This window comes from Amblyraja radiata, chromosome 4 (genome assembly GCF_010909765.2).
Source record: "Amblyraja radiata isolate CabotCenter1 chromosome 4, sAmbRad1.1.pri, whole genome shotgun sequence".
Classification (NCBI taxonomy): Eukaryota; Metazoa; Chordata; class Chondrichthyes; order Rajiformes; family Rajidae; genus Amblyraja; species Amblyraja radiata.
This window is the reverse complement of record NC_045959.1, coordinates 101,376,634-101,402,718: the sequence shown is the minus strand read 5'-3', so window position 1 is coordinate 101,402,718 and position 26,085 is coordinate 101,376,634. Positions and strand designations below refer to the sequence as shown.

The 26,085-nt window shown below is 48.1% G+C and overlaps 2 protein-coding genes across 5 annotated transcripts in view; both read left to right on the top strand.

Moving 5' to 3' along the window:
• LOC116972420 (neural-cadherin-like) overlaps window positions 1-13,057 on the top strand; it is a 145,781-nt gene extending 132,724 nt beyond the window's left edge. The window contains exons 26-32 of the mRNA XM_033020081.1: window positions 1,952-2,132; window positions 3,638-3,804; window positions 5,354-5,618; window positions 6,713-6,893; window positions 8,530-8,783; window positions 10,102-10,256; window positions 12,099-13,057. Of these exons, the coding sequence (XP_032875972.1) occupies window positions 1,952-2,132; window positions 3,638-3,804; window positions 5,354-5,618; window positions 6,713-6,893; window positions 8,530-8,783; window positions 10,102-10,256; window positions 12,099-12,521 (1,626 nt within the window). The 3' untranslated portion in view covers window positions 12,522-13,057. The remainder of the gene's footprint in view (window positions 1-1,951; window positions 2,133-3,637; window positions 3,805-5,353; window positions 5,619-6,712; window positions 6,894-8,529; window positions 8,784-10,101; window positions 10,257-12,098) is intronic.
• An 11,558-nt stretch (window positions 13,058-24,615) lies between these two features.
• The window catches only part of ints8 (integrator complex subunit 8), a 34,763-nt gene continuing 33,293 nt past the window's right edge, over window positions 24,616-26,085 (top strand). The window contains exon 1 of one of the 4 annotated variants that reach the window (XM_033020076.1): window positions 24,616-24,687. The gene's annotated coding sequence lies outside the window, so the exon portion shown is untranslated. Of the gene's footprint in view, window positions 24,740-26,085 lie in introns of all 4 variants that reach the window. The other 3 variants (XM_033020077.1, XM_033020079.1, XM_033020080.1) reach the window with 3 other exon arrangements.

Here is a 26,085-nt window from a genome sequence, read left to right as displayed (position 1 = left end):
CAACACCACCACCACCCCTCCTTCTCATGGCCGATCATCGGTTCATGAGTTGGATGGGGTGCTGGACTTTGCGGCCCGGGCCAAAACTCCTCAGCTGGCCCGCCGGCTGGGCTTTGTGTGCGGTCCAGCACCCGGGCCAACTCATCATTCACCCAGCCACGGCCGAGTCCGTCAACAAATTGCCGTCGGGAATCTGTCCCGCATTTTGACCTTTTCTCCCTTATATGGGAATGAGAAAGTTGGCGACCCTAACTGTGGAGACCAAATCAATGGATATTTTTAAGGTGGCGATTGACAGATTCTTGATTGGTACGGGTGTCGGGGGTTACGGGGAGAGGGCAGGAGAATGGGGTTGAGAGGGAAAGATAGATCAGCCATGATTGACTTGATGGGCCTGTTTCCTCTGTATTTCTCAACTAAACTATATTCGGTGTATTCTGCACCTTTCCTTTGCTCTGCCTGTTGTACTTGTGATGAGATTGTATTTAGGTACAGTATTATCTGATCTGTTTGGATAGCATGCAAAACAAAGCTTGTCACTGTACACATGACAATAATAAACCTAAACTTCCAGCATCAACCCCATATCCCTTTACCTTTATTAATATAAGCAGGCCCTTCGGCCCACCGGGTCCGCGCCGACCAGCGATCCCCGCACATTAACACCACCCGACACCCACTAAGGACATTTTTTACATTTACCAAGCCAATTAACCTACATACCTGTACGTCTTTGGAGTGTGGGAGAAAACCGAAGATCTTGGGGGAAACCCACGCAGGCCACGGGGAGAACGTGCAAACTCCGTACAGACAGCACCTGTAGTCGGGATCGAACTCGGGTCTCCGGCGCTGCATTTGCTGTAAGGCAGCAACTCTACCGCGGCGCCACCGTGCCCGCCGGATCTCTGTCTTTGATGGACCGTGCCTACATTGTTAGGTAAAGCAGCAAATTCCAAAGCTTACTCATTCTCTGGATGAAGAAAAATGTTGTTATCTCTGTCCCGATTGACTAACCCCTTGTGTTGAGTTTAGTTTGGAGATACAGTGCAGAAACAGTCCATTTGGCCCACCGAGTCCGCGCCGGCCAGCACAAACCTGTTCGTCATTAGAGTGTGGGAGGAAACTGGAACTCCATGAGAATGCCCACGCAGGTCACGGGGAGAATGTGGAAATCCCATAAAAACAGGCGCACGTAGCCAGGGTCAGACCCGGATATCTGGCGCTGTAAGCCAGCAACTCCACCGCTGAGTCACCGTGCCGCCCTTCACATTTCGTCACTTTTAGAAACAAAGAAACATAGAAATACGTGCAAGAGTAGGCCATTCGGCCCTTCAGGCCATTCATTCATTCATTCATTCATCATCGTTGACAACATTAGAGACACAGTGGTGCCAGTTTCCAACGGGAACGGTGACGGACGCACCACATGTCTCTGTCTTCCAGTTCCTGCGGACTTCCGCCGCTGGAAGTGTAGGGTTTTGGTGTGTTGTGTGTGCTTTATCATCATTCCTTACAATGCCGTGTACGACAGTGATCGCAACTTCTACTGAAGTGTGGATGGCCGTCGGCTCGCTAGGAGCTCATCCGCCCTTTGACAGGTCTTGTTTTTGCTCCTGCTGGGGGTCCACAGCCCCCTCCTCACCTGGCAAACCAGGTGGGGGAGACGGTTTAGTCGCCGACTATCCGACCATGGAGCGGGTAGCACGGGATTACATGGTACCCGTGGCGGGGGGAACTCCCCCCAACCTGACATTCGAGCCAGCACCGCCATTTCATATGATCATGGCTGATCGTCCAAAATCAGTACCCGGTTCCCGCTTTTTTCCCCACATCCCTTGATACCTCGGTACACGTGACAATAGTAAACTGAAACCATAAAGGTGTAAATGTGTGTTTAATTCGAAGATGCTCATGGGCAGATAACTTACTGGCGATTTGTCTCTGGTGCCAGGTGTACGACCTGGCGAATCCCGCAGAGTTCGTGGACAGTGGCCCCGGCTGCGCGGCGACTGACGAAGTCTGTCACAGTGCCGGCACGTATTCCTGTGGTGTCCACGGAAAATGTTTAGGAGAATGGGGATCGTTCAGCTGTGACTGCAGACCCGGCTACACCGGATACAAGTGTGAGAAAGGTAACGGCCGCTCCTAAAGGGGATTGTCAGCAGGTCATATGTAATAGGAGCAGAATCAGGCCATTCGGCCCATCAAGTCTACACCGCCATTCAATCATGGCTGATCTATCTCTCCCCTCCTAACCCCATTCTCCTGTCTTCTCCCCATAACCCCTGACACCCGTACTAATTAAGAATCTGTCTATCTCTGCCTTAAAAATATCCACTGACTTGGCTTCCACAGCCTTCTGTGGCAAAGAATTCCACAGATTCACCACCCTCTGACAAATGAAATTCCTTCTCATCTCCTTCCTAAAGGAACGTCCTTTAATTCTGAGGCTGTGACTTCTGGTCCTAGACTCTCCCACTGGTGGAAACATCCTCTCCACATCCACTCTATACAAGAGTGCTCTGTTTTTCAGGGGACAAGAGGAGGAAATTAATCTTCCTCTCTGTTATTAGGTTCTGTACAGGTCCTTCCATAAGTTACTGTACTGTCTGATTCAACTCTATTGCGGGCATATGACTGTCTATGGAACTGATGCCCTCCAATGCTGAGAACTATATTCTGCACTCTGTATCTCCCCCTTTGCTCCATCTACTGGAGTGGAGCTTGATCTGATTGTATTTATCAATGGCGGAGTAGTCTTGATGGGCCGATAACCCATGAACTTTTGAAAAGGTTTTATCTTTCAATTCTTTGTCTTGTGTTGTCCTGCTGAATGTTTCATGGCTTCATGTTTCAAGATTCAAGTTGGGAAAAGGGGAAGTACAACGGGATCTGGGGGTCCTTGTTCATCAGTCACCGACAGTAAGCATGCAGGTACAGCAAGCAGTGAAGAAAGCGAATGGCATGTTGGCCTTCATAAAAAGAGTAGTTGAGTATAGGAGCAAAGAGGTCCTTCTGCAGTTGTACAGGGCCCTAATGAGACCACACATGGAGTATTGTGTGCACTTTTGGTCTCCAAATTTGAGGAAGGACATTCTTGCAATTGAGGGAGTGCAGCGTAGGTTCACCAGGTTAATTCCCGGGATGGCGGGACTGTCATATGTTGATAGAATGGAGCGACTGGGCTTGTATACACTGGAATTTAGAAGGATGAGCGGGGACCTTATTGAAACATATAAGATTATTAAGGGATTGGACACGCTAGAGGCAGGAAACATGTTCCCGATGTTGGGGGAGTCCAGAAGCAGGGGCCACAGTTTAAGAATAAGGGGTAGGCCATTTAGAACGGAGATGAGGAAAAACCTTTTCACCCAGAGGGTTGTGAATCTGTGGAATTCTCTGCCTCGGAGGGCGGTGGAGGCCGGTTCTCTGGATGCTTTCAAGGGAGAGTTAGATAGAGCTCTTAAAGATAGCGGAGTCAAGGGATATGGGGAGAAGGCAGGAACGGAGTACTGATTGTGGATGATCAGCCATGATCACATTGAATGGCGGTGCTGGCTTGAAGGGCTGAATGGCCTACTCCTGCACCTATTGTCTGTTGTCTATCGTTTATTGCCACCTTCTGTTTCGCCCGTAGCTCTGCCTGAATGGTCATTTGGGAAGGACAGCGTGATTCAGTACCAGCAGAAAGGGGCTCTGAGTGCCCGCAGGACACAGGTGCAGCTGATGTTCCGTACCCACAGCGCCAACGCTTCCCTCTTCACCCTCATGTCCAAGGACACCAGCGAATACATCATACTGGAGGTGACACCCAAAAACCTGCCCAGTACTAAATGTACTAAATAATCAATAATCAATAGTCAATGGTGCTTTATTTGTAACTGCAAACTGCACAGAACAGCTGCTCCTTGACCTACGAAGGGGTTACGTTCCGATAAACCCATCGTAAATCGAAAATATCGTAAGTCAAAGCATCGTAAATCGGGGAGCATCTGTAGAATCCTTTTTGCAGATATTACACCTGCGCGTATTACCCTTGCACAAATATCACGCATGCGGTCGCCGCCATCTTTGGCGTCATTATTCAAAGTCCAGTCGGCCCGCGTGCTCGATGTACTGGAGCAGTTCCCGCCAACCGACGCCCCTCTCCTCTCCCGGCCGTCTTTGTGTCCCAGGGGCGCCTCCTGCCGCCGACCATGACCAGGGCGCTGGAGGCATTACCCCGGTTCACCCTCCCACCGGCCCTTGCTCCTCGCGCCCGACGTCTCCAGCCCTCTCCCGGTTACGCCGACCGCCGAGCCTTCGGGCGGGTTCCCGGTCCCACCGGAGACCACGGGCCTACCGGGCGGGTCCTTCCAGCGAGGCCTCCTCCGAGCTTGGTCCGCGGCGGGTGAGTCCACACTGCGGGGAGAATAAACATACATGGTTTGGGAATTACCAATTTATCAGAGATTGCAATTAAAATCTTCCACTGAGATTGTTGGGATATTGATCATTGTCCAAGTATGGTTATACAATTGTTCAGGGATTAAGGTGGTCCATTGTGAAGCCTCTATATATGAAATCCACAAAAGGATTTAATGCGGCACGGTGGCGCAGCGGTAGAGTTGCTGCCTGACAGCGCCAGAGACCCGGGTTCGATCCTGACTACGGCTGCTGTCTGCACGTGACCTGCGAGGGTTTTCTCCCACACTCCAAAGAAGTACAGGTTTGAAGGTTAATTGGCTTTGGTAAAATTGTAAATTGCCCCTAGTGTGTGTGGTATAGTGTTAGAGTGTGGTGATCGCTGGTCGGTCTGGACTCTGTGGGCCAAAGGGCCTTTTTTCCTCACTGTATCCCTAAACTAAACTAATTATACAGTATATGAGTGGATAAAGGGACATAGAAAAATGGTCATGTATCTGACCACGAAAATTACACCTCAGATTTTCCTTGCTCTTTAAGTCGTGTATAGCCCTGTCCCACGGTACGAGTTCATTCCAAGACCTCTCCCGAGTTTGCCCTGATTCGAACTCGGAGATTTACGGTAATGGCCGCTCGTCGGTACTCGGGGCTCTCGTGGACATTTTCCAACATGTTGAAAAATCTTCACGAGTCTTCCCGAGCTTACCTGCCGTTAGCGAGTCTTCCCGAGTACCTGCCGTTAGCGTAACGAGCCGCTAAGAGACGTCCCCGAGCTCCGACGTACCCGCTACGTGCTTACCACGAGTTTGATTTTTTTTTAAACTCGGGAGAGCTCTTGGAATGAACTGGCACCGTGGGACAGGGCTCTAAGTATTATTGTTTTAATACTTTAATGTTTTAAGTCATATTTTGTTCTCTGCTCCTAATTTAATTTCCTTGTATGAACTAGATTGCCAGTGGGTATTTTGGCATCCGAGTTAACCTCGGTGATGAGGAGCATTCACTGAAGGTTCAAACATTACGTGTGGATAGTGGACAGTGGACCCTGGCCAACATGGAGCGCTACGACAATGAATTCACGTTGCGTCTCAACAGTGGGGGAGGAGGCCTGGAGGTGACGTCTCCACTGGGAACCCACCGGGAAATCCTGACGGACGCTCCCAGCCTGGTTTTGGGAAAGAGCCTACACGAGGTTTCGCCCGGTGACTTTCAAGGTGTGACGCGGAGGATAACCGTGCAAAAAAAATGTATACTTTGCGGCGAAAATATTTAAACTGCCGTCGTACAAAAGTAACTGAGCGTTTCGAAGGGAACGTTGCTCATTCTGACTTTCTGAGAAACAATGGCTTTGAATGCACAAGAGCACAAGTTGATGGAGTTTAGAAGAATGAGGGGGGGGACCTCAGTGAAACTTACCGAATAGTGAAAGGCCTGAATAGAGTGGAGGTACAGGAGGATGGAAGAGTCTAGGACTAGAGGTCATAGCCTCAGAATTAAAGGACGTTCGTTTAGGAAGGAGACGAGGAGAAATTTATTTAGTCAGAGGGTGGTGAATCTGTGGAATTATTTGCCACTGAAGGCTGTGGAGGCCAAGTCAGTGGATATTTTTAAGGCAGAGATAGATAGATTCTTGATTAGTACGGGTGTCAGGGATTCTGGGGAGAAGGCAGGAGAATGAGGTTAGGAGGGAGAGATGGATCAGCCACGATTGATTGGCGGGGTAGACTTGATGGGCCGAATGGACCCTAAACCTAACCCGAACACATTTTGCTCCTATCACATGATACATAACACATTTTTTTCCCACATCCCAAAGACATACGGATTTGTACATTAATAAGTTCATAAATTATCAGGGCAAAATCAGGCCATTTGTCTCTCACAATTTCATATCCTTCTATGAGAGGTCACCTCAGCCTTCGACGTTTGGTCCATTCTGTATCTTCATGTCATAAGTGATTGGAGCAGAAGTTGGCCATTTGGCCCATCAAGTCTACTCCACCATTCACTCATGGCTGATCTATCTTTCCCTTTCGACCCCATTCTCCTGTCTTCTTCCCATAACCCCTGACACCCGTACTAATCAAGAAATTGGCTTCTGTAAATTGTCCCTAGAGTGTAGGATAGTGCTAGTGTACGGCAGATCGCTGGTCGGCACGGATTCAGTGGGCCGAAGAGCCTGTTTCCATGCCTTTTCTTTAAAGTCGAGTCTAAACAAACTTTCTATCAAAAATATCTAATTTTGTGAAAAGACCAAGTGAGAATAGAGGTGTCGGAGTTAAACTGCTTTTTCTTTGCTTGTATTTAGGCTGCATGAGTGACGTTCGATTAAATGGTCATCTATTACCAATGGATGGAAGGAATACAATGTTAACTGCAACTCTTGATCGAAGGGGTGTAACAAATGGCTGCCTTTCAAATGTCTGCAGCAGCAGACCCTGTTCTACCCCCTTTTATTGTGTAGATTTGTGGAGAAAATATGAGTGCAGGTAAGTGATTGTTAACACTTCATTAATACAGGTCCCCCACCCACTTTCCGGCACCATTGGTTTCCGGAGCCCTTCAGGATTATCCGTTTTGCCAGACCAACGGAGGTCAATGGTGAAATTATTTTTGAGGTCACAGCCTCCGAGAGGAGTCCAACGGTGCTGGAACAATAGACAATAGACAATAGGTGCAGGCCCTTCAAGCCAGCACTGCCATTCAATATGATCATGGCTGATCGTCAGCCTAGGCCGCCGGGCCGCTCGCAAAGTCCGGCCTCAGAAGTCGGCGATGGGAACGGATCTGCCGGCTCCAGAGCTCCGGCCGCAAGGGGGGCAGATTCATCCCGACGATCGACGATCTACGGAGTTTGTCTGTTCTCCCTGTGACCGCGTGGATTTTCTCCGGGTGCTCCGGTTTCCTCCCACACTCCGAAGGCCGTACTTGTTGTAGGCTCATTGGCTTGGTAAAATTGTAAAATGTTCCAAGCATGTGTAGGATAGGGCTAATGTCCAGGTTCGCTAGTCGACGCGGACTCGGTGGGCTAAAGGGCCTGTTTCCGCTCTGAAGTTTAATGTGGACAAATGTGAGGTTATCCACTTTGGTAGCAAAAACAGGAAGGCAGATTACTATCTAAATGGCGTCAAGTTGGGAAAAGGGGAAGTACAACAGGATCTGGGGGTCCTTGTACATCAGTCTATGAAAGTAAGCATGCAGGTACAGCAGGAAGTGAAGAAAGCGAATGGCATGTTGGCCTTTATAACGTGAGGAATCGAATATAAGAGCAAAGAGGTCCTTCTGCAGTTGCACAGAGCCCTAGTGAGACCACACTTGGAGTATTGTGTGCAGTTTTGGTCCCCTAATTTGAGGAAGGACTTTATTGCTATTGAGGAAGTGCAGCGTAGGTTTACAAGGTTAATTCCCGGGATGGCGGGACTGTCATATGCTGAGAGAATGGAGCGGCTGGGCTTGTATACTCTGGAGTGAGAGCGGATCTCATTGAAACATATAAGATTGTTTAGGGTTTGGACACGCTAGAGGCAGGAAACATGTTCCCGATGTTGGGGGAGTCCAGAACCAGGGGGCCACAGTTTAAGAATAAGGAGAAAGCCATTTAGAACGGAGATGAGGAAACACTTTTTCTCACAGAGAGTGGTGAGTCTGTGGAATTCTCTGCCTCAGAGGGTGGTGGAGGCGGGTTCCCTAGATACTTTCAAGAGAGAGCTAGATAGGGCTCTTAAAAATAGCGGAGTCAGGGGATATGGGGAGAAGGCAGGAACGGGGTACTGATTGGGGATGATCAGCCATGATCACATTGAATGGCGGTGCTGGCTCAAAGGGCCGAATGGCCTACTCCTGCACCTATTGTCTATTGTCTATTGAATCTCTAAACTAAACTAAACCATTCACATGTTGGAAGGAACTGCAGATGCTAGTTTAAACCGAAGACAGGCACAAAAAGCTGGAGTAACTCAGCGGGTCGGGCAGCATCTCTGGGGAAAGGGAATACGTGATGTTTTGGGTCAAGACCCTTCTTCAAACTATTCATACATCCGTCCAAATGTCTCTCAAACATTATGATAGTACCTTTTAATTCCATTCTGACAGCTTCCTGTTTGTGTTCCGATCTCTAAAACGCAGGTGTCCAGCGGGCCAGGTGTCAGTGCGGAGTAATGATACTGGTCTGGAGGGCTGTACAATGTCACCTTGTGGGCCATGGACATGTCACAACGGAGGCACATGCGCCACCCAAACAGCCCAGCAGTTTGCCTGCCGCTGTGCAGAAGGATACAGAGGGCAGCGTTGTGAGACCAGCATGGTGACATTGGGAATCCCAGCAGGGCTGAACATCACCTCCATCTTGTCCATCAGCATCTGCCTCATCCTCTTAATAGGTACTGCTTTAATATATTGCCCATACAGGGCTGCACGGTGGCGTAGCGGTAGAGTTGCTGCCTTACAGCGCAAGGGACCGGGGTTCGATCCCGACTATCGGTGCTGTCTGCACGGAGTTTGCGCGTTCGGACCCGTGACCTGCGTGGGTTTTCCCCGAGATCTTCGGTTTCCTCCCGCACTCCAAAGACGTACAGGTTTGTAGGTTAATTGGCTTGGTGTAAATGTAAATTGTCCCTAGTGTGTGTAGGATAGTGTTAGTGTGCGGGGATCGCTGGTCAGTGTGGACTCGGTGGGCCAAACTGCAGATGCTGGTTTAAATCGAAGGTAGACACAAAAAGCTGGAGTAACTCAGCGGGTCAGGCAGCATCTCTGGAGAAAAGGAATAGGTTCTGGCGAGACAGGCAGGTTGAGGGAAACAATTTTTATTGTGGATCAACAAACAAGTTAGAGTACTCGGAAAACCGTGTGCAGAGTCAGCCAACTGTATAATAGCTCCTGCTATCGGGACGAGCGCTGAGGAGATGAGGAGAAAAGCCCCGCGAACTCACACCCGCGGTCACGCACTTGCACAAGCCACCACTAGGTGTCGCTGCAAGGTGACGTTTCAGGTCGAGACCCTTCTTCAGACTGGAGTCAGGTCGCGACCCGAAATGGCACCTATTCTCCAGAGATGCTGTCCGACCCGCTGAGTTACTCCAGCTTTTTGTATCTCTCTTTAGTTTAAACCAGCATCTGCAGTTCCTTCCTACGCTTGCCAATCTCTCTGACCCGTCTTCACCGAGGATGTTTGCTCCTCCCCTGCTTCCGTTTGATTAAACTTTTCATAAATGGATTAAATTATGATGTTTGAAATTATCTAGCCCATCTATGATGGAAGACAGATTTAATACAAATGACCATAGAACACAGTGGCGCGGGTGGTGTTAGAGTTCGATCCTGGCCTCGGGTGCTGCCCGAACGGAGTTTGTTCGTTCTCCCTGTGACCGCGTGGGCTTTCTCCGGGAATTCCTGTTTCCTCCCACATTCCAAAGACGTACAGGTTTGCAGGTTAATTGGCTTCGGTAAAAATTGTAAGTTTGTCCCCAGTGTGTAGGATAGTGCTAGGGTGCGGAGATCGCTGGTCGACACGGGCTCGATGGGCCGAAGGGCATATTTCCGCACTGTTACAATGTGTTTACAGATCTGTTAGGCTGCAACAAGTATGAATTTCATTGTTCCGTTGACAATCAAACACTCCTGATTCTCGAAATACAGCTGATTTTCTGAGATTCGAGATAACTTGCGACTGAAACCCTCTCGTATCTTCTGATGTTGCAGTTCTGGCGATCGGCGTCAGCGTCTGGGGTGCGTGTGGAAAAGCCAAGTTCCAGAAAGGAGGAGTTTACCACATTCCTGTCGAGCGAGAGAGCTGGGAGGATGTACGGGAAAACATCCTCAACTACGACGAGGAAGGAGGCGGAGAGCAGGACCAGGTATCCCGATGCGAGGCTGACACAAAAAGCTGGAGTAACTCAGCGGGACAGGCAGCATCTCTGGAGGGAAGGAATGGGTGACGTTTCGGTTCGAGACCCTTCTTCAGACCGAGACTCAGGGGAGAGGGAGACACAGAGATAAGGAAGGGTAAAGTGTGTGAAAACGAGACATCAAAGGAGATGGGGATCAAGGAAAGTGTAGAATCGATCCTGGTTTGCTGGGAGAAGGTGACAACAAAGCAATGTTGGTTTAGCTGCCAACCCCGTGGAAACAGGCTCTTCGGCCCACCAAGTCCATGCCATCCAGCGGTCACCCCGTACACTAGCTCTATCCTCCTACACACTAGGGACAAATTTAGCTAATTCAATCATGGCTAATCTACCTTTTCCTCTCAACCCCATTCTCCTGCCTTCCGCCCATAACCCCTGACACCCGTACTAATCAAGAATCTCCTCCTTAAAAATATCCCTTGACGGCCTCCACAGCCTTCAGTGGCAAGAATTCCACAGATTCACTACCATCTGACTAAATAAATTTCTCCTCGTCTCTTTTCTAAAGGTACGTCATTTTATTCTGAGGCTGTGGCCTCTGGTCCTGGACTCTTGCACTGGTGGAAACATCCTCTCCACATCCACACTACACAGGCCTTTCTAAGGTTCAATGAGGTACCCGCTCATCCTTCTAAACTCCAGCGAGGACAGGCCCAGTGCCGTCAAACACTCATGGTATATTAACCCAATCATTTGTGGGATCGTTCTCATAAAGCTGCTCATACCCTCTCCAACTCCAGCACATTCCTTCCTCAGATATGGGGCCCAAAACAGCTCACAATGCTCCAAATGCACAAAATATTATTCATGTTATTCCCTTTATCATGCATCTGTACACTGTCGGTGGCTAGATTGTAATCATGGATTGTTTTTCCGCTGACTGGTTAGCACGCAAGAAAGCTTTTCACTGTACCTCGGTACACCTGACAATAGTCCAAACTAAACTCGTAAACTAAACTAAACTAAATGCCATCTGACCATTCCCTTATGAAGCCTCAGCATTCCATCCTTGTTTTTATATTCTAGTCCTCTCGAAATAAATGCTACATGACCTTTTCTACTGTTTGAATCTCACAATGGTGGAGGTGGAGTCGCAGGTAGATAAGGTGGTCAAAAGGCTTTTGGCACATTGGCCTTCAACAGTCAGAGTATTGAGTATAGAGGTTGAGAGGTCATGTTGCAGTTGTATAAGACGTTGGTGAGGCCACATTTAGATTATTGTGTTCAGTTCTGGGCACCATGTTATCGGAAAGATGTTGTCAAGCTGGAAAGGTACAGAGAAGATTTACAAGGATGTTGCCAGGGCTAGAGGGTCTGAGTTATAGGGAGAGGTTGAGTAGGCTGGGTCTCTATTCCTTGGAGCGCAGGAGGATGCGAGGTGATCTTATAGAGGTGTATAAAATCATGAGAGGAATAGATTGGGTAGATGCACAGAGTCTCTTGCCTAGAGTAGGTGAATTGAGGAACAGAGGACATAGGTTCAAGGTGAAGGGGAAAAGATTTAATAGGAATCTGAGGGGTAACATTTTCACATAAAGGGCGGTGGGCGTATAGAATGAGCTGCCAGAGGAAGTAGTTGAGGCAGGTACTTTTGCAATGTTTAAGAGATAGTTAGACAGGTACATGAATAGGACAGGTTTGGAGGGATATGGGCATGAACATGGGCAGGTGGGACTAGTGCAGCTGGGACTTGTTGGCCGGTCTGGGCGAGTTGGGCCGAAGGGCCTGTTTCCACGCTGTATCACTCTATGACTCTAATGTAATTCGTGACGCTTTTTAAATCTCTCCTAGAACGGCTACGACATCAGTGAACTGAAGAAACCTTTGCGTGCGAGTCTGAGTCAGTCCTCGTCCACAACAAGTGCCGCTCAGGTGAGAGGCTCCACTGATTCTCCGGAAGAGACGCTGCTCAACAAGAGGACTCACCCAAACGTGATTTTTTCGGAACCCCTGCAATCTGGCGGCCCGGACTTCAAGAACTACGTGTCGCAGATTATCTGGGACGCAGACCACGACCTGAGGGCCCTTCCGGAGGACACGGTCCACATTTACTGCTTCGAGGGGCGGGGGTCGCCCGCGGGGAGCCTGAGCACGGTGGGCACGTTGAACGCAGACGAGGACTTGAGCCCCGACTATCTCAGCAACTGGGGCGCCAAGTTCGACAGACTGAAGGATTTCTGCGCTCAGAAACAGAACGATGGCCTGCAGAAATAGAAAGGGCCCGCAAAATCGTGTTGAAAATCCTAAATGAGAAATTATTGGCAAGATCATTTAGCGATCATCTCGCTCACTTTCCAGATGTTTGTTTAAATAATCAAAGACGTTGAGAATCAAAACAAACCCGGAAATTAATTTTGATAACTCATTACTCATGCCTACCAACTTCCACCCTGTTCTCACCTTCACGGGGTAAAGATCAATCAAAATATATAAATGACAATGTGATCCAGTTTGATAAAAATGCTGGAGAAACTCAGCGGGTGAGGCAGCATCTGTGGAGCGAAGGAAATAGGTGACGTTTCGGGTCGAGAACCTTCTGATCAAAGATAAATGCAGTTTCCCTTTTTAATTAAAAAAAAAGAAGCACCTTATTTATTATAAACAAAGATCATAATGGACTATCAAAGAAGGCTAAAATAGACCAAGATAAACTGCTAAATCCAATGGACTGACGTGGATTAAATTGCAAGAGGCATAATGGAGGTCAGGGTCTTATTCCTAAAATGGCGGAAGTGACGTACCGTTGCGTACTACACGTCAGTCCATTGGATTTCGTAGGAGTGGTCTATCTTGCTCCTCTAGTATCTTTGCTTCTGATAGACTCGAAACGTCGCCTATTCCTTCGCTCCATAGATGCTGCCTCGTCCGCTGAGTTTCTCCAGCATTTTTATCTACCTTCGATTTTTCCAGCATCTGCAGTTCCTTCTTAAACATGTGACCCAGTTTAGTAATCTGCTTCAAAATAACCATGAGAATGTGCCGGAGCAGGGGGCAAACTGCAAATTATGCCTCTTTTGAGGTAAATCCTTGAGGAAACAACAGTATTCACTGCAGAAGCAAAGATGTTGGTTTATACCAAGGATAGACGCAAAGTGCTGGAGTAACTCAGCAGGTCAGGCAGCATCTCTTGAGAAAAAGGAATAGGTGATGTTCTGGGTCGGGATCCGAAGAAGAGTCTGAAGAAGGGTCCCGACCTGAAACGTCACCTATTCCTTTTCCTCCAGAGATGCTGCCTGACCCACTGAGTTACTCCAGCACTTTGTGCCTGTCCTTTTGTCTGCACTGTATTCAAATGCTCTGAGCCAGTCGTGCAGATCTGAGAGACTAGTTGTGCAGACTTAATTTCTGCATTCACCTCGGCTTTACAATGGGGCATTCACAGTTTTGCTGGTCTGCTGGCTTCCAGACAGTAATAATTAAGCAAGGAAGGTATAAAGTGACCATAGAGTTAATTTTGGTTGCGATAGGTTTGGAAAGCAGCCAGTGGTCGTTTACACAGTGTCATACTGTACAAGCTGTGAAGAATGATCTCAAGACAACTGATCTTCCAATTAATTTTTAAGAAAGAACTGCAGATGCTGGAAAGATCGAAGGTAGACAAAAATGCTGGATGAACTCAGTGGGTGAGGCAGCATCTATGGAGAGAAGGAATAGGCGACGTTTCGGGTCGACCCGAAACGTCGCCTATTCCTTCTCTCCATAGATGCTGCCTCACCCGCTGAGTTCCTCCAGCATTTTTGTCTACTTCCAATTAATTTTAATTCCTTTGGTGAAAATGTGGTACAATGCCAACTGTTTCAGTGTTAGCTGCCCTAATTGTGACATTTAAGTTCGATCTGTCGTCCTGATGAAGAGTAAAGCGATTACTCTACATCGCCGGAGTCGAGACGCGTTTAACATGAAATGCAATCATAATTTTCTTTTACAAAGCATGAGTCAGCCATGACTTGTAATCCAACACACTGTAGTCCATTCTTAAAGATCATTAGTGATAGGAGCAGGATTAAGCCATTCGGCCCATCAAGTCTACTCCGCCATTCAATCATGGCTGATCTATCTCTCCCTACTAACCTCATTCTCCTGCCTTCTCCCCATATCCCCTGACTCCACTATCATTAAGAGCCCTATCTAGCTTCAACGTTCTTTAATTCTGAGGCTGTGACCTCTGGTCCTGGTCTCTCCCACTAGTGGAAACATCCTCTCCACATCCACTCTATCCAAGCCTTTCACTATTCGGTAAGTTTCAATGAGGTCCCCCCCTCATTCTTCTCAACTCCATCAACTTGTGTTTATGTGCATTTAACCCTATTGTTTTGTCAGAGAGTCAGAATGAGCAATGTATTCTTTGAAATGCTAAATTATTTTTGTACTATAGCAGTTTAAATATTTCTTTGCAATGTGTTTTTTATTTTTTTGCATGGATGTCTTCTGTATTGAATTAGAATGAATTCTGCGGTATTGTTGATTTGATATAATCAAAGGGCATTGCACGGTGCTCTGACAGCCTGAACATTTGATACACTATTGCTGAGATTTACTAACTAAAAAGAACATCATGAACTTCTAAACATCATTGCACCATACTGATGGGATTCCTGTCTTGAACTTAATCATTGAACAAAGGCAGTATTTTTTCCCATTAGTGGAATGGAAAGCAGTTGAAATTATGAAGGATGACTGGAACTTACATTGTATTCCAAAATGTCGTACCAGTCGTCTTGTTGAGTCTCATTGTCTGTAACTTGTTTTCACCTAGCTCACAGCTAACAATGGCCTGTTTCCTGTACCGTTGTTATTTTTCTGCATATCTTTCATTCATTTGTTCTACACCTCTCTACATCACCATCTATATCAAAGATCCTATAGCGAGCAAGATAGATCACTCGACGAAAAAGACGTAGTACGGTCATGGGCAGATTCGTGGGTAATTTTCGGCCCCATTTCCGTAACCGGCTTCCGTCTCCGCACCAAAGATCCCATAGCGGAGCAAGGATACTAGTGCGGAGACGGAAGCCGGTTACGGAAACATCCTCGTAAAAATAAAAGTTATTTGGTTAAAATCTTCTCCTCATTTTCAGAATTATAATTTATTAACACAAACTGTTCCCCCGCAACGCTGATTACACTGCGGGTCGGGTCGGGTCGGGTTACTGAAATGGATGAAAAAAAGACCCACGTTCCGCTCCATTGCGTACTACACGTCAGCCCATTGCATTTAGAAGGAGTGGTCTATCTTGCTATAGGATCTTTGATCTATATCTCTCGTTTCCCTTTCAGACTCTCAGTATGATGAAGGGTCTTGACCCGAAACGTCAGCTATTCTTTTTCTCCAGAGATGCTGTCTGACCCGCTGAGTTACTCCAGCTTCTTGTGTCTGTCTTCAAAATCACTGATAGTCATTTCTATGCATAGATATTAGTGCGGTCAAATGGCAGCATCCATCTTGTTTATCTTGGCTTTCTTTCAAATCAGAAACATTTTTCCAGAGGATATAATTTCTAACCGTTCCCTTAAGTCAACAGTTTACACTCAAGGCCATGTGCTATAAACATTGCCCCAAGTGAATTCAGTCTGAAGAAGGGTTTCGACCCGAAATGTCACCCATTCCTTCTCTCCAGAGATGCTGCCAGCTTTTTGTGCCTATCTTTGATTTCACTCTGATAGCCTATTTATCCTGAAACCGAGTTTCAACCATGAAAATAGAACAAGTAAACGGCAACTAATGGAAGGGAGTTTAATTTAGTTTAGAGATACAGCGTGGAAACAGACCCTTCGGCCCACCTACACACACTAGGGACAATTTTTAACATTTATACAAAGCCAATTAACCTACTGGTTTAAACCAGCATCGGCAGTTCCTCCCTACACATTATATTTTACTTACTTGCTTGATCCCCTGCTTTGATAGTCTGTTGCATGAATCACACTAATCGCAATGTTTAGTAAATCTCCTTTCAACATCTTTATGCATCATATAATAGAGCACGTTTTAGTAAAATGATCGCCATGCTGGCCAGACTGAAATAAATGATTCATTGATGTATATTAGGCAAGGATATCCGTTATCCTTGACTGGATCTAGTCTGTCTATCACTGCAGCTACGCACCGTGGACCACTCTAATTACACTTGAAATCGGCCTTGCGTCCCAGTTGTGAAACTACTACAAAGAATTGCAAGCGTCTCAGGGCAATTTGAGACGGGGAAATCAATGCGAATTTCACCAGAGATGTGCAAGATAAAATACAAAATTATTGCAGAAGGTCCTTGAATAAACTGCTTCCCTTTGCAGCTCTATTCATGGAATAAACAGAGCAAAAGCATCAACATTAATCGGGTCTGAAGTCTGAAGAAGGGTCTTGACCCGAAACGCGCCTATTCCTCCTCGCCATAGATGCTGCCTCACCCGCTGAGTTTCTCCAGCATTTTTGTCTTCCTAACATTAATGCAAGCTGTATTTATTAGTAGATTTGCAATTTAAATCCGTCACATTAACTGGAAGAGGTATTTATTATTGGTAGATAGTCACAAAATGCTGGAGTAACTCAGTGGGACAGGCAGCAGCTCTGGATAGATGGAAAATGGCTGATGTTTCGGGTCGAGACCCTTCTTCAGACTGAGAGTCAGGGGAGAGAGAGACACAGAGATAAGGAAGGGTAAGGTGTGAAAACAAGGCATTAAAAGAGATGAGTTGTGTAAGAAGGAATTGCAGATGATGGTTTAAACCGAAGATAGACACAAAAAAACCTGGAGTAATTCAGCGGGACAGGCAGCATCTCTGGAGAGAAGGAATGGGTGACGTTTTGGGTCGAGAACCTTCTTCAGAAGAGATGAAGTTCAAGGAAAATGTGGAATAGATCATTGTGAGCTTGGAGACGGTGACAAAAGCAAACAGATCAAATGCAATCGGGGACAGTCAGACTGGTCGGAGAACTGGGAAGGGGGGAGGGATGGAGAGAGAGGAAAAGCAAGGGTCACTTGAGGTTAGAGAAGTCAATGTTCATACCGCTGAGGAACAAGCCCCCCAAGTGAAACATGAGGTACTGTTCCTCCAATTTATCGATCAACTTTCATGAAGGCAACTTGCTATACCAACAGTGGCCAGCTGATGGCTCTGCACCATCATATTACTTTATCCTACCCAAATAAAGGGCTTGTTCCTACCTCAGAAAGACACAAAATGCTGGAGTAACTCAGCGGGTCAGGCAGCATCTCACGACTACATGGGTAGATGACGTTTCAGATCGGGACTCTTCTTCCCATTTGTTCCTGACAACATTGTAAAGGAGCAATGACCACTCTTTCACAATCCACAGTGGCTCTCGCCCCATCCATCAGCTTCCCCATCCATCAGCTTTGCGTGCCGGTCACACAAGCGGATCTACAATCATACGTTACTATCGCTCCACACGTTTAAATCTACCCCTACAGCAACATTTCTTACTTTAACTATGATCTTCTTAACATATCTTCTTAACCTCCTCACAGGGCTGTCCATTCTACCCTCGGACTATCCTTGATCGGACTTTGCTGGCTTTACCTTGGACTAAACGTTATTCTCTTATCACGTATCTGTACACTGTAAATGGCTCGATTGTAATCACGTATTGTCTTTCCGCTGACTGGCTAGCACGCAACAAAAGCTTTTCACTGTACCTCGGTACACGTGACAATAAACTAAACTGAGCTGAACTGAATCCAATCATTCAAAATCCATACACTACCCGCATCTCAATTAGATATTTAATCTGCTCCTGATGTCTCATGTTCATATACTCATAAGTTCTCGGAGCAGAATTCGGCCATTCGGCCCATCAAGTCTATCTTTCCCTCTCAACCGCATTTTCCTGCCGTCTCCCCATAACCCCTGACATCCGTACTAATCAAGATTTATTTTTTTTTGCCTTTCTCAATAATAGTAATTGATTATTTTGGGGCTCTCAGCTCTAACATCAATCTTGTTAATTGATGGCAATTTCACTTATAATGTTGTGGTTTACTCTTTGTACTTCTGTACTCCCTTCCCTCCTGACCACATACTAACTACTCCCCCCCCCCAACCACCCCCCCCCCCCCCCCCCCCCACCACCCCCCCCCCCCCCCCCCACCCCCCACCACCAGCTCTCTCTTACCCTGGCAATGGAAGCAATAAACAAAACAGCGACAAATTAACTAGAATGGCACAATCTGTCCCTTTGCATTCATGATTAACATAGAACAGTACAGCACAGGAACAGGCCCTTCGGCCCACACGGTCCATGCCATCCACGGTACCAAGCTAAACTGATCTCATCTGCATGCACGTAATCCATATCACTCCATTCCCTGCACTATCATGCGCTCATCTAAAAGCCACTTAAACGCCACTATCGTATCTGCCTCCACCACCACCTATGGCAGAGTTCCCGACCACCCTCTGTGTACAAAGCTTACCACGTACATTGACATTAAACCTTGCCCCTCTCGGCTTACAACTATGCCCTCTGGTGTTGGATATTTCCACCCTGGGGGAAAAAGGTTGCTGACTGTCTTCCCTACCTATGCCTCTCATAACTTTAAATACTTCTATCAAGTCTCCCATCAACCTCCAAGTCTATCCAACCTCTCTGGAGCCCAGGAGGTTGAGGGGTGATCGTATTCGTATAGAGGTGTACAAAATCATGAGTGATAGATCAGGTAGACGCACAGTCCTTTGCCCAGAGTAGGGGAATCGAGAACCACAGGACATAGGTTTAATGTGAGGGAGTAAGGATTTAATAGGAACCTGAGAGGTAACTTTTTCATGTAAAGGGTGATGGGTATATAGAACAAGCCTCCAGAGGAGGTAGTTGAGGTAGGTGATATTGCAACGTTTAAACAGGTACATGGATAGGACAGGTGTAGAGGGATATGGACCAAACCCGGGCAGGTGGAACTAGTGTAGATGGGACATGTTTTCTGAGTTTCCCTGAGGGGATCAATAAAGTATTTATCATCATCATCATCTTATCATGTTGGCCAGTGCGGGCAAGTTGGCCCGAAGGGACTGTTTCCACGCTGTATCACTCTGTAGCTGAAACCCCCTGATGGATTCTTCAGTATGAATTCTTCCCAGTCCAGTGTCATTGACACGGTGGTGCAGCAGTAGACTTGCCGCGCTTACAGCACTTGAGACCCGGGTCCGATCCCGACTACGGGTGCTGTCTGTGCGGAGTTTGTACGTTCTCCCCGTGACCTGCGTGGGTTTTCTCTGAGATCTTCGGTTTCCTCCCACACTCCAAAGACGTACAGGTTTGTAGGTTAATTAGCTTGGTTATAAATATAAAATTGTCCCTAGTGCGTGTAGGATAGTGCTAATGTGTGAGGATCACTGGTCAGTGCGGACTCGGTGGATCTGTTTCCGCGCTGTGCTTCTAAACTAAACTAAAATTGACTGAGCAATTTTGCTTACCACCATTTTGTTCTTTGTGCATTGGACACAAGACGTTTACAGACAATAGACAATAGATGCAGGAGTAGGCCATTCAACCCTTCGAGCCAGCACCGCCATTTAATATGATCATGGCTGATCATCCACAATCAGTACCCCGTTCCTGCCTTCCCCCCCCCATATCCCCTGACTACGCTATCTTTAAGAGCTCTAACCCTCCTGAAAGCATCCAGAGGATTGGCCTCCACTGCCTTCTGAGGCAGAGAATTCCACACACTCACAACCCTCTGTGTGAAAAAGTTTTTCCTCATCTCCGTTCTAAATGGCTACCCCCTTATTCTTAACCTGTGGCCCCTGGTTCTGGACTGCCCCAACATCGGGAACATGTTTCCTGCCTCTAGCCTGTTCAAACCCTTAATAATCTTATATGTTTCAATAAGATATCCTCTCATCCTTCTAAACTCCAGACTGTACAAGCCCAGCCGCTCCATTCTATCAACATATGACAGTCCTGCCATCCCATTATTTGCCATGAAAAGCACAGGGTCTGACGTATCAGAACAATCAGACTGACCAGCACCAATGTCATGCCATACTTTGTCCTATTTGTGAAGTAATTAATAATCTATGTGACAGTTATGCAGTGACAAGTTTTCAAACGAACGTGGTTTTGTTGGGTTGTAAATATATATGTAACCCTTTTTTTTTTACACAATAAAATGTTTATATTTCTCGTCATTCTTGAACATCAATGAAATGTCATTGTTCATTTCTTGTTAGACTGAGAGGTAGATGGATTGTGCAGGAAGGAATTGCAGACGCTGGTTTACACCGAAGATAGACACAAAATGCTGGAGCAACTCAGCGGGGCAGCATTTCACGTCTGTGAAAGGTAGATGGGTTGGTCGGTAAGTAGTTGGTTTGGCGGCACAATGGCTGCAGCGGTAGAGTTGCTGCCATACAGCGACAGAGACCTGGGTTCCATCCTGACTATGGGTGCTGTCTGTTTAATAGGCAATAGACAATAGACAATAGACATAGGTGCAGGAGTAGGCCATTCAGCCCTTCGAGCCAGCACCGCCATTCAATGTGATCATGGCTGATCATCCCCAATCAGTATCCCGTTCCTGCCTTCTCCCCATATCCCCTGACTCCTCTATTTTTAAGAGCCCTATCTAGCTCTCTCTTGAAAGCATCCAGAGAACCAGCCTCCACCGCCCTCTGTGGCAGAGAATTCCACACTCACCACTCTCTGTGAGAAAACGTGTTTCCTCGTCTCCGTTCTAAATGGCTTACTCCTTATTCTTAAACTGTGGCCCCTGGTTCTGGTCTCCCCCAACATCGGGAACATGTTTCCTGCCTCTAGCGTGTCCAAGCCCTTAACAATCTTATATGTTTCAATGAGATCACCTCTCACCCTTCTAAACTCCAGAGTGCACAAGCCCAGCTGCTGCATTCTCTCAGTAAATGACAGTCCCGCCATCCCGGGAATTAACCTTGTAAACCTACGCTGCACTCCCTCAATAGCAAGAATGACCTTTCTCAAATTAGGGGACCAAAACGGCACACAATACTCCAGGTGCTGCAATACTCCAGGACCTGTGCTGCGCAGCTGACAGACGTCTGGACTGACATCTTCAACCTGTCACTTGCCCAAGCAGTTGTCCCCACGTGCCTTAAAACGACCTCCATCGTGCCGGTGCCAAAACACTCCACTGCGGCAAGTCTCAACGACTTCCTCCCAGTTGCACTTACTCCCATCATCACCAAGTGCTTCGAGAGGCTGGTTCTGGCACACTTCAAAGGCTGCCTACCCCCCGCACTGGATCCCTATCAGTTTGCCTACCGCAAGAACAAGAGTACGGAGGATGCCATCTCAACGGCACTTCACTCCGCCCTCTCCCACCTCGACAACATAGACACTTACGTAAGAATGCTGTTCATCGATTACAGCTCAGCATTCAACACCATTATACCCTCTAAATTGATCACCAAACTCGGTAACCTGGGCATCGACCCCTCCCTCTGCAACTGGATACTGGACTTTCTAACCAACAGACCCCAGTCTGTTAGGTTAGACAAGCACACCTCTTCAACCCTCACCCTGAACACAGGGCCTGCTGGTGCTGAGCCCCCTCCTCTACTCCCTCTTCACCTACGACTGCACACCTGTACATGGTACTAACACCATCATCAAGTATGCAGATGATACAACGGTGATTGGCCTCATCAGCAACAACGATGAGTCGGCCTATAGGGAGGAGGTCCAGCTCCTAGCAGCATGGTGCGCTGACAACAACCTGGCCCTTAACTCCAAGAAGACCAAGGAGCTCATTGTAGACTTCAGGAAGTCTAGGGGCGGCACGCACACCCCAATCCACATCAACGGGACGGAGGTGGAACGTGTCTCCAGCTTCAGGTTCCTAGGGGGCAACATCTCCGATGACCTCTCTTGGACCCACAATACCTCAACTCTGGTCAAGAAGGCTCACCAGCGTCTCTTCTTCCTGAGGAGACTGAAGAAGGTCCATCTGTCTCCTCAGATTCTGGTGAACTTCTACCGCTGCACCATCGAGAGCATCCTTACCAACTGTATCACAGTATGGTATGGCAACTGCTCTGTCTCCGACCGGAAAGCATTGCAGAGGGTGGTGAAAATTGCCCAACGCATCACCGGTTCCTCGCTCCCCTCCATTGAGTCTGTCCAAAGCAAGCGTTGTCTGCGAAGGGCGCTCAGCATCGCCAAGGACTGCTCTCACCCCAACCATGGACTGTTTACCCTCCTACCATCCGGGAGGCGCTACAGGTCTCTCCGTTGCCGGACCAGCAGGTCCAGGAACAGCTTCTTCCCTGCGGCTGTCACACTACTCAACAATGTACCTCGGTGACGGCCAATCACCCCCCCCCCCCCCCCCGGACACTCCTCCCACAGGAAAAACACTATGAATGTATGCATGTAAATAGATTTATTTCTTGAAACCATATTCTATGTCGCTCTTCCAGGGAGATGCTAACTGCATTTCGTTGTCTCTGTACTGTACACTGACAATGACAATTAAAGTTGAATCTGAATCTGAATCTGAATCTGAGGTGTGGTCTCACTAGGGCTCTGTACAACTGCAGAAGGACTTGTTACCTTCACTGGGAAGATGCTGTCAAAGAATTATAGTCACACAGCACTGAAACAGGCCCTTCAGATCAACTGGTCTATGCTGACCAAGATGTCCCATCTAAGCTACACCCATTTACCTGCATTTGGCCCATATCTATCCATGTTCCTATCCTAGCCATGTACCTGTCCAAATGTATTTTTAAATGTACCTATCTCAACTGCCTCCCCTGGCAGCCCGTTCCACATATCCATCACGTACTAAGTGATACTTCTGTGGACTTCGATGGAAATTAAATGAATTCAAGAAAATTAATATGTATAAATGTATATGCCATTTTCATGTGTTCATTTACTTATTTAAACCAACATCCCCAGCAAATTTATTTCTCTTTTGATCGCTTTGCAGTGCATTCATTGATTGAGCGACATGTTGGCTGCAATGTGTGGGGAGAAACTGCAGATGCTGATTTAAACCGAAGACAGACATGAAACGCTGGAGTAACTCAGCGAGTCAGGCAGCATCTCGGGAGAAAAGGAATGGGAGGGGGGAGTTAAAGTGTTTGGCAACCAGGAGATCACGTAGGTGACTGAGCGGAGGTGTAAAGGTGTTCAGAAAAATATATAGGAGTCCATACAGCGGATATAGTAGATGAGGTTGGAGGAGGTGCAAGTGAATCTCACCTGCCTCACCTGAAAGGACTGTCGGGGTTTTGGCGAGTGGAGACAGTGAGTGAATTTAAATTGTTTTATTTTGCAAAGGTAAAACAACAAATTAACTCTGGTCGGTAAGACAGCTGAAAACGCGATGCTACTGACTCGCCAAACTGGTGACCCCGACATGATCGGTGCAGCCAATCCGAGGGTTTGACTAACCAAAGCCACCACCAGGTGTTGCTACAGGGTCTTTGGAAGGAGTCAAGGGAAGTGGTATAGGGAGGGAGGTACAGGCAGAGGAGATATATGTCTTCTGCTTCTTTATTCCCCTATCTTGGACACATTTGTAAATAGCAATATAACTTGTATGATACTTTCAATAAAAATTAAAATAATACATGAAATGAATACATGTAAATGAAATTATAAAATACATGAAAATTAAAAGATTACATTACATTAGTGGCTTGCATGCGTGCTGCTGGCTTGCATACATGCAAGCAGCATGCGAGCAAACCTGCAGCGTGTAATGCAAGCCAGCAGTGTGCATGTATGCAAGCCAGCAGCAGGCAATGCAAGCCAAGCCAATAGTGTGCAATGCAAGCCAGTGGTGTGCATGCATGCACACCAGCAGCAGGCAATGCAAGCCAGCAGTGTGCATGCATGCACACAGCAGCAGGCAATGCAAGACAGCAGTGCATGCATGCACTGCAGCAGCAGGCAATGCAAGCCCAGCCAACGGCGTGCAATTCAAGCCAGTGGTGTGCATGCATGCACGCCAGCAGCAGGCAATGCAAGCCAAGCCAACAGCGTGCAATGCAAGCCAAGCCAACAGCGTGCATTGCAAGCTAGTGGTGTGCATGCATGCACGGCAGCAGCAGGCAATGCAAGGCAGCAGTGCATGCATGCACGGCAGCAGCGGGCAATGCAAGACAGCAGTGCATGCATGCACGCCAGCAGCAGGCAATGCAAGCCAGCAGTGTGCATGCAATGCAAGCCAGGAAGCAGCAGACATAAAAACCAGCAGAGAGTGCAATGCACGCCAGCATACATGAAAGCCAGCAGCAGCAGCAGAATGCAATGCAATGCAATGCAAGCCCGTGGACATGCAAATCAGCCGCAGCAGCGGGCGCGCGCTCCCGGGCCAGTCCGCGCGCTCCCGGCAGCGCGAGCAAGATGGAGGCGCCGAGAGCGGCCCGTGACTGAGTGAGTGAGTGAGTGAGTGACCCTCACCGTCCCCGACAGAGGCCCTCCCTGGGTAGTTGCTGCCACGTCTATACCCTCACTCCTTCTCTACCCCCACCCCCTCCCCCTCTACCTCTACCCCCACCCCCTCTCTCTACCCCCACCCCCTCCCTCTACCCCCACCCCCTCTCTCTACCCGCTCCCTCTCCGCCTCTACCCCCTCCCCCCTTGGCTTACCCCCTCCCTCTACCCTCACTCCCCTCTCTCTACCTCCTCCCACCTCCCCTCCACCCGCTCCCCCTCTACGCCCCTCTCTACCTCACTCCCCCTCTCTACCCACTCACTCTTTCCCTCTCTCCTCATCCCTCTCTCTACCCTGCTCCCCCTGGCTTTCTCGCTCTCTGTGCCCCGTGCTCTCCCTCTATCCCCAGCTCTCTACTGTTTTCTTTCTCCCACTTTGTCCCAAAGATCTTAGAGCAGAGCTCCGCTCTAAGATCTTTGCTATGTCCTACTCTCTCCCTCCCTTCCCCTTTCACACTCCCTCTCTCCCTCCCTCTTTCCCTCTCTCCCTCCCTCCCTCTTTCGCTCTTGCCCCTCCCCTCTGTTGGTCAGCTTGGGTAAGTTGGGCTGAAGGGCATGTTTCCAGTTTCCACGCTGTAGGACTCTATGGTGCACTGGTGGTACAGAGAGCGAATGTTTAGGGTGATGCATGTAGCATCGCCAGGCAGGCTGTTTTACCTGGATGGAGTTGAGCTCCTTGAGTGTTGGTGCAGTATTTGTTCAGAATGAATAAGCGAGTTCAGTATTCCGAAAAACGTAAAGGAATCATGGGATATGTCAAAGGTCAAATGCTATAAAGAAAAATTGATATACTCACTGAAGTAGATACAGTGAGTATAGTTTGGGTCCGATTTTGTTTTTGTCTTTTTTCAAGCTTGTATTTGTCAGGGAACTGGACCGGCAGAGAGACATTCTCGGCAGCTGCACGCACACAGAACCCCCCCCTCCCCCCACTCGAGTGTCCCATCCCCGTCCAGGGGGGCTGCCGGAGATGTCTGGACTAACCCCAGCTAACCTCCGCCTCTCCCACCGGGCCAACCGACAGCCCCGGACCGACGACATCAGCGGCCCCAGGCACACAGCCAGCGCGCAGAACCCACTGGCCCACAGCTAGCGCCAACTCCAGCCCAACCCCACTCCAACTCCAGAGGAACCTGCTCCCCGATAGGCCGCTATGGCGACAAGTGCCAGTTCGCTCCCTCAGCCACCACCCCAAGTACAAGACGGAGCTGTGCTGACTCTTACACACCACCGACTTCTGCCCCTACGATATCCGCTGCCACTTCATCCACAACCCCGAGGAGGAGCGAGAGCCCCGGCCTCGCCTGCGTCAGCCTGGGCTCGGCCTCCTCCGGCCCG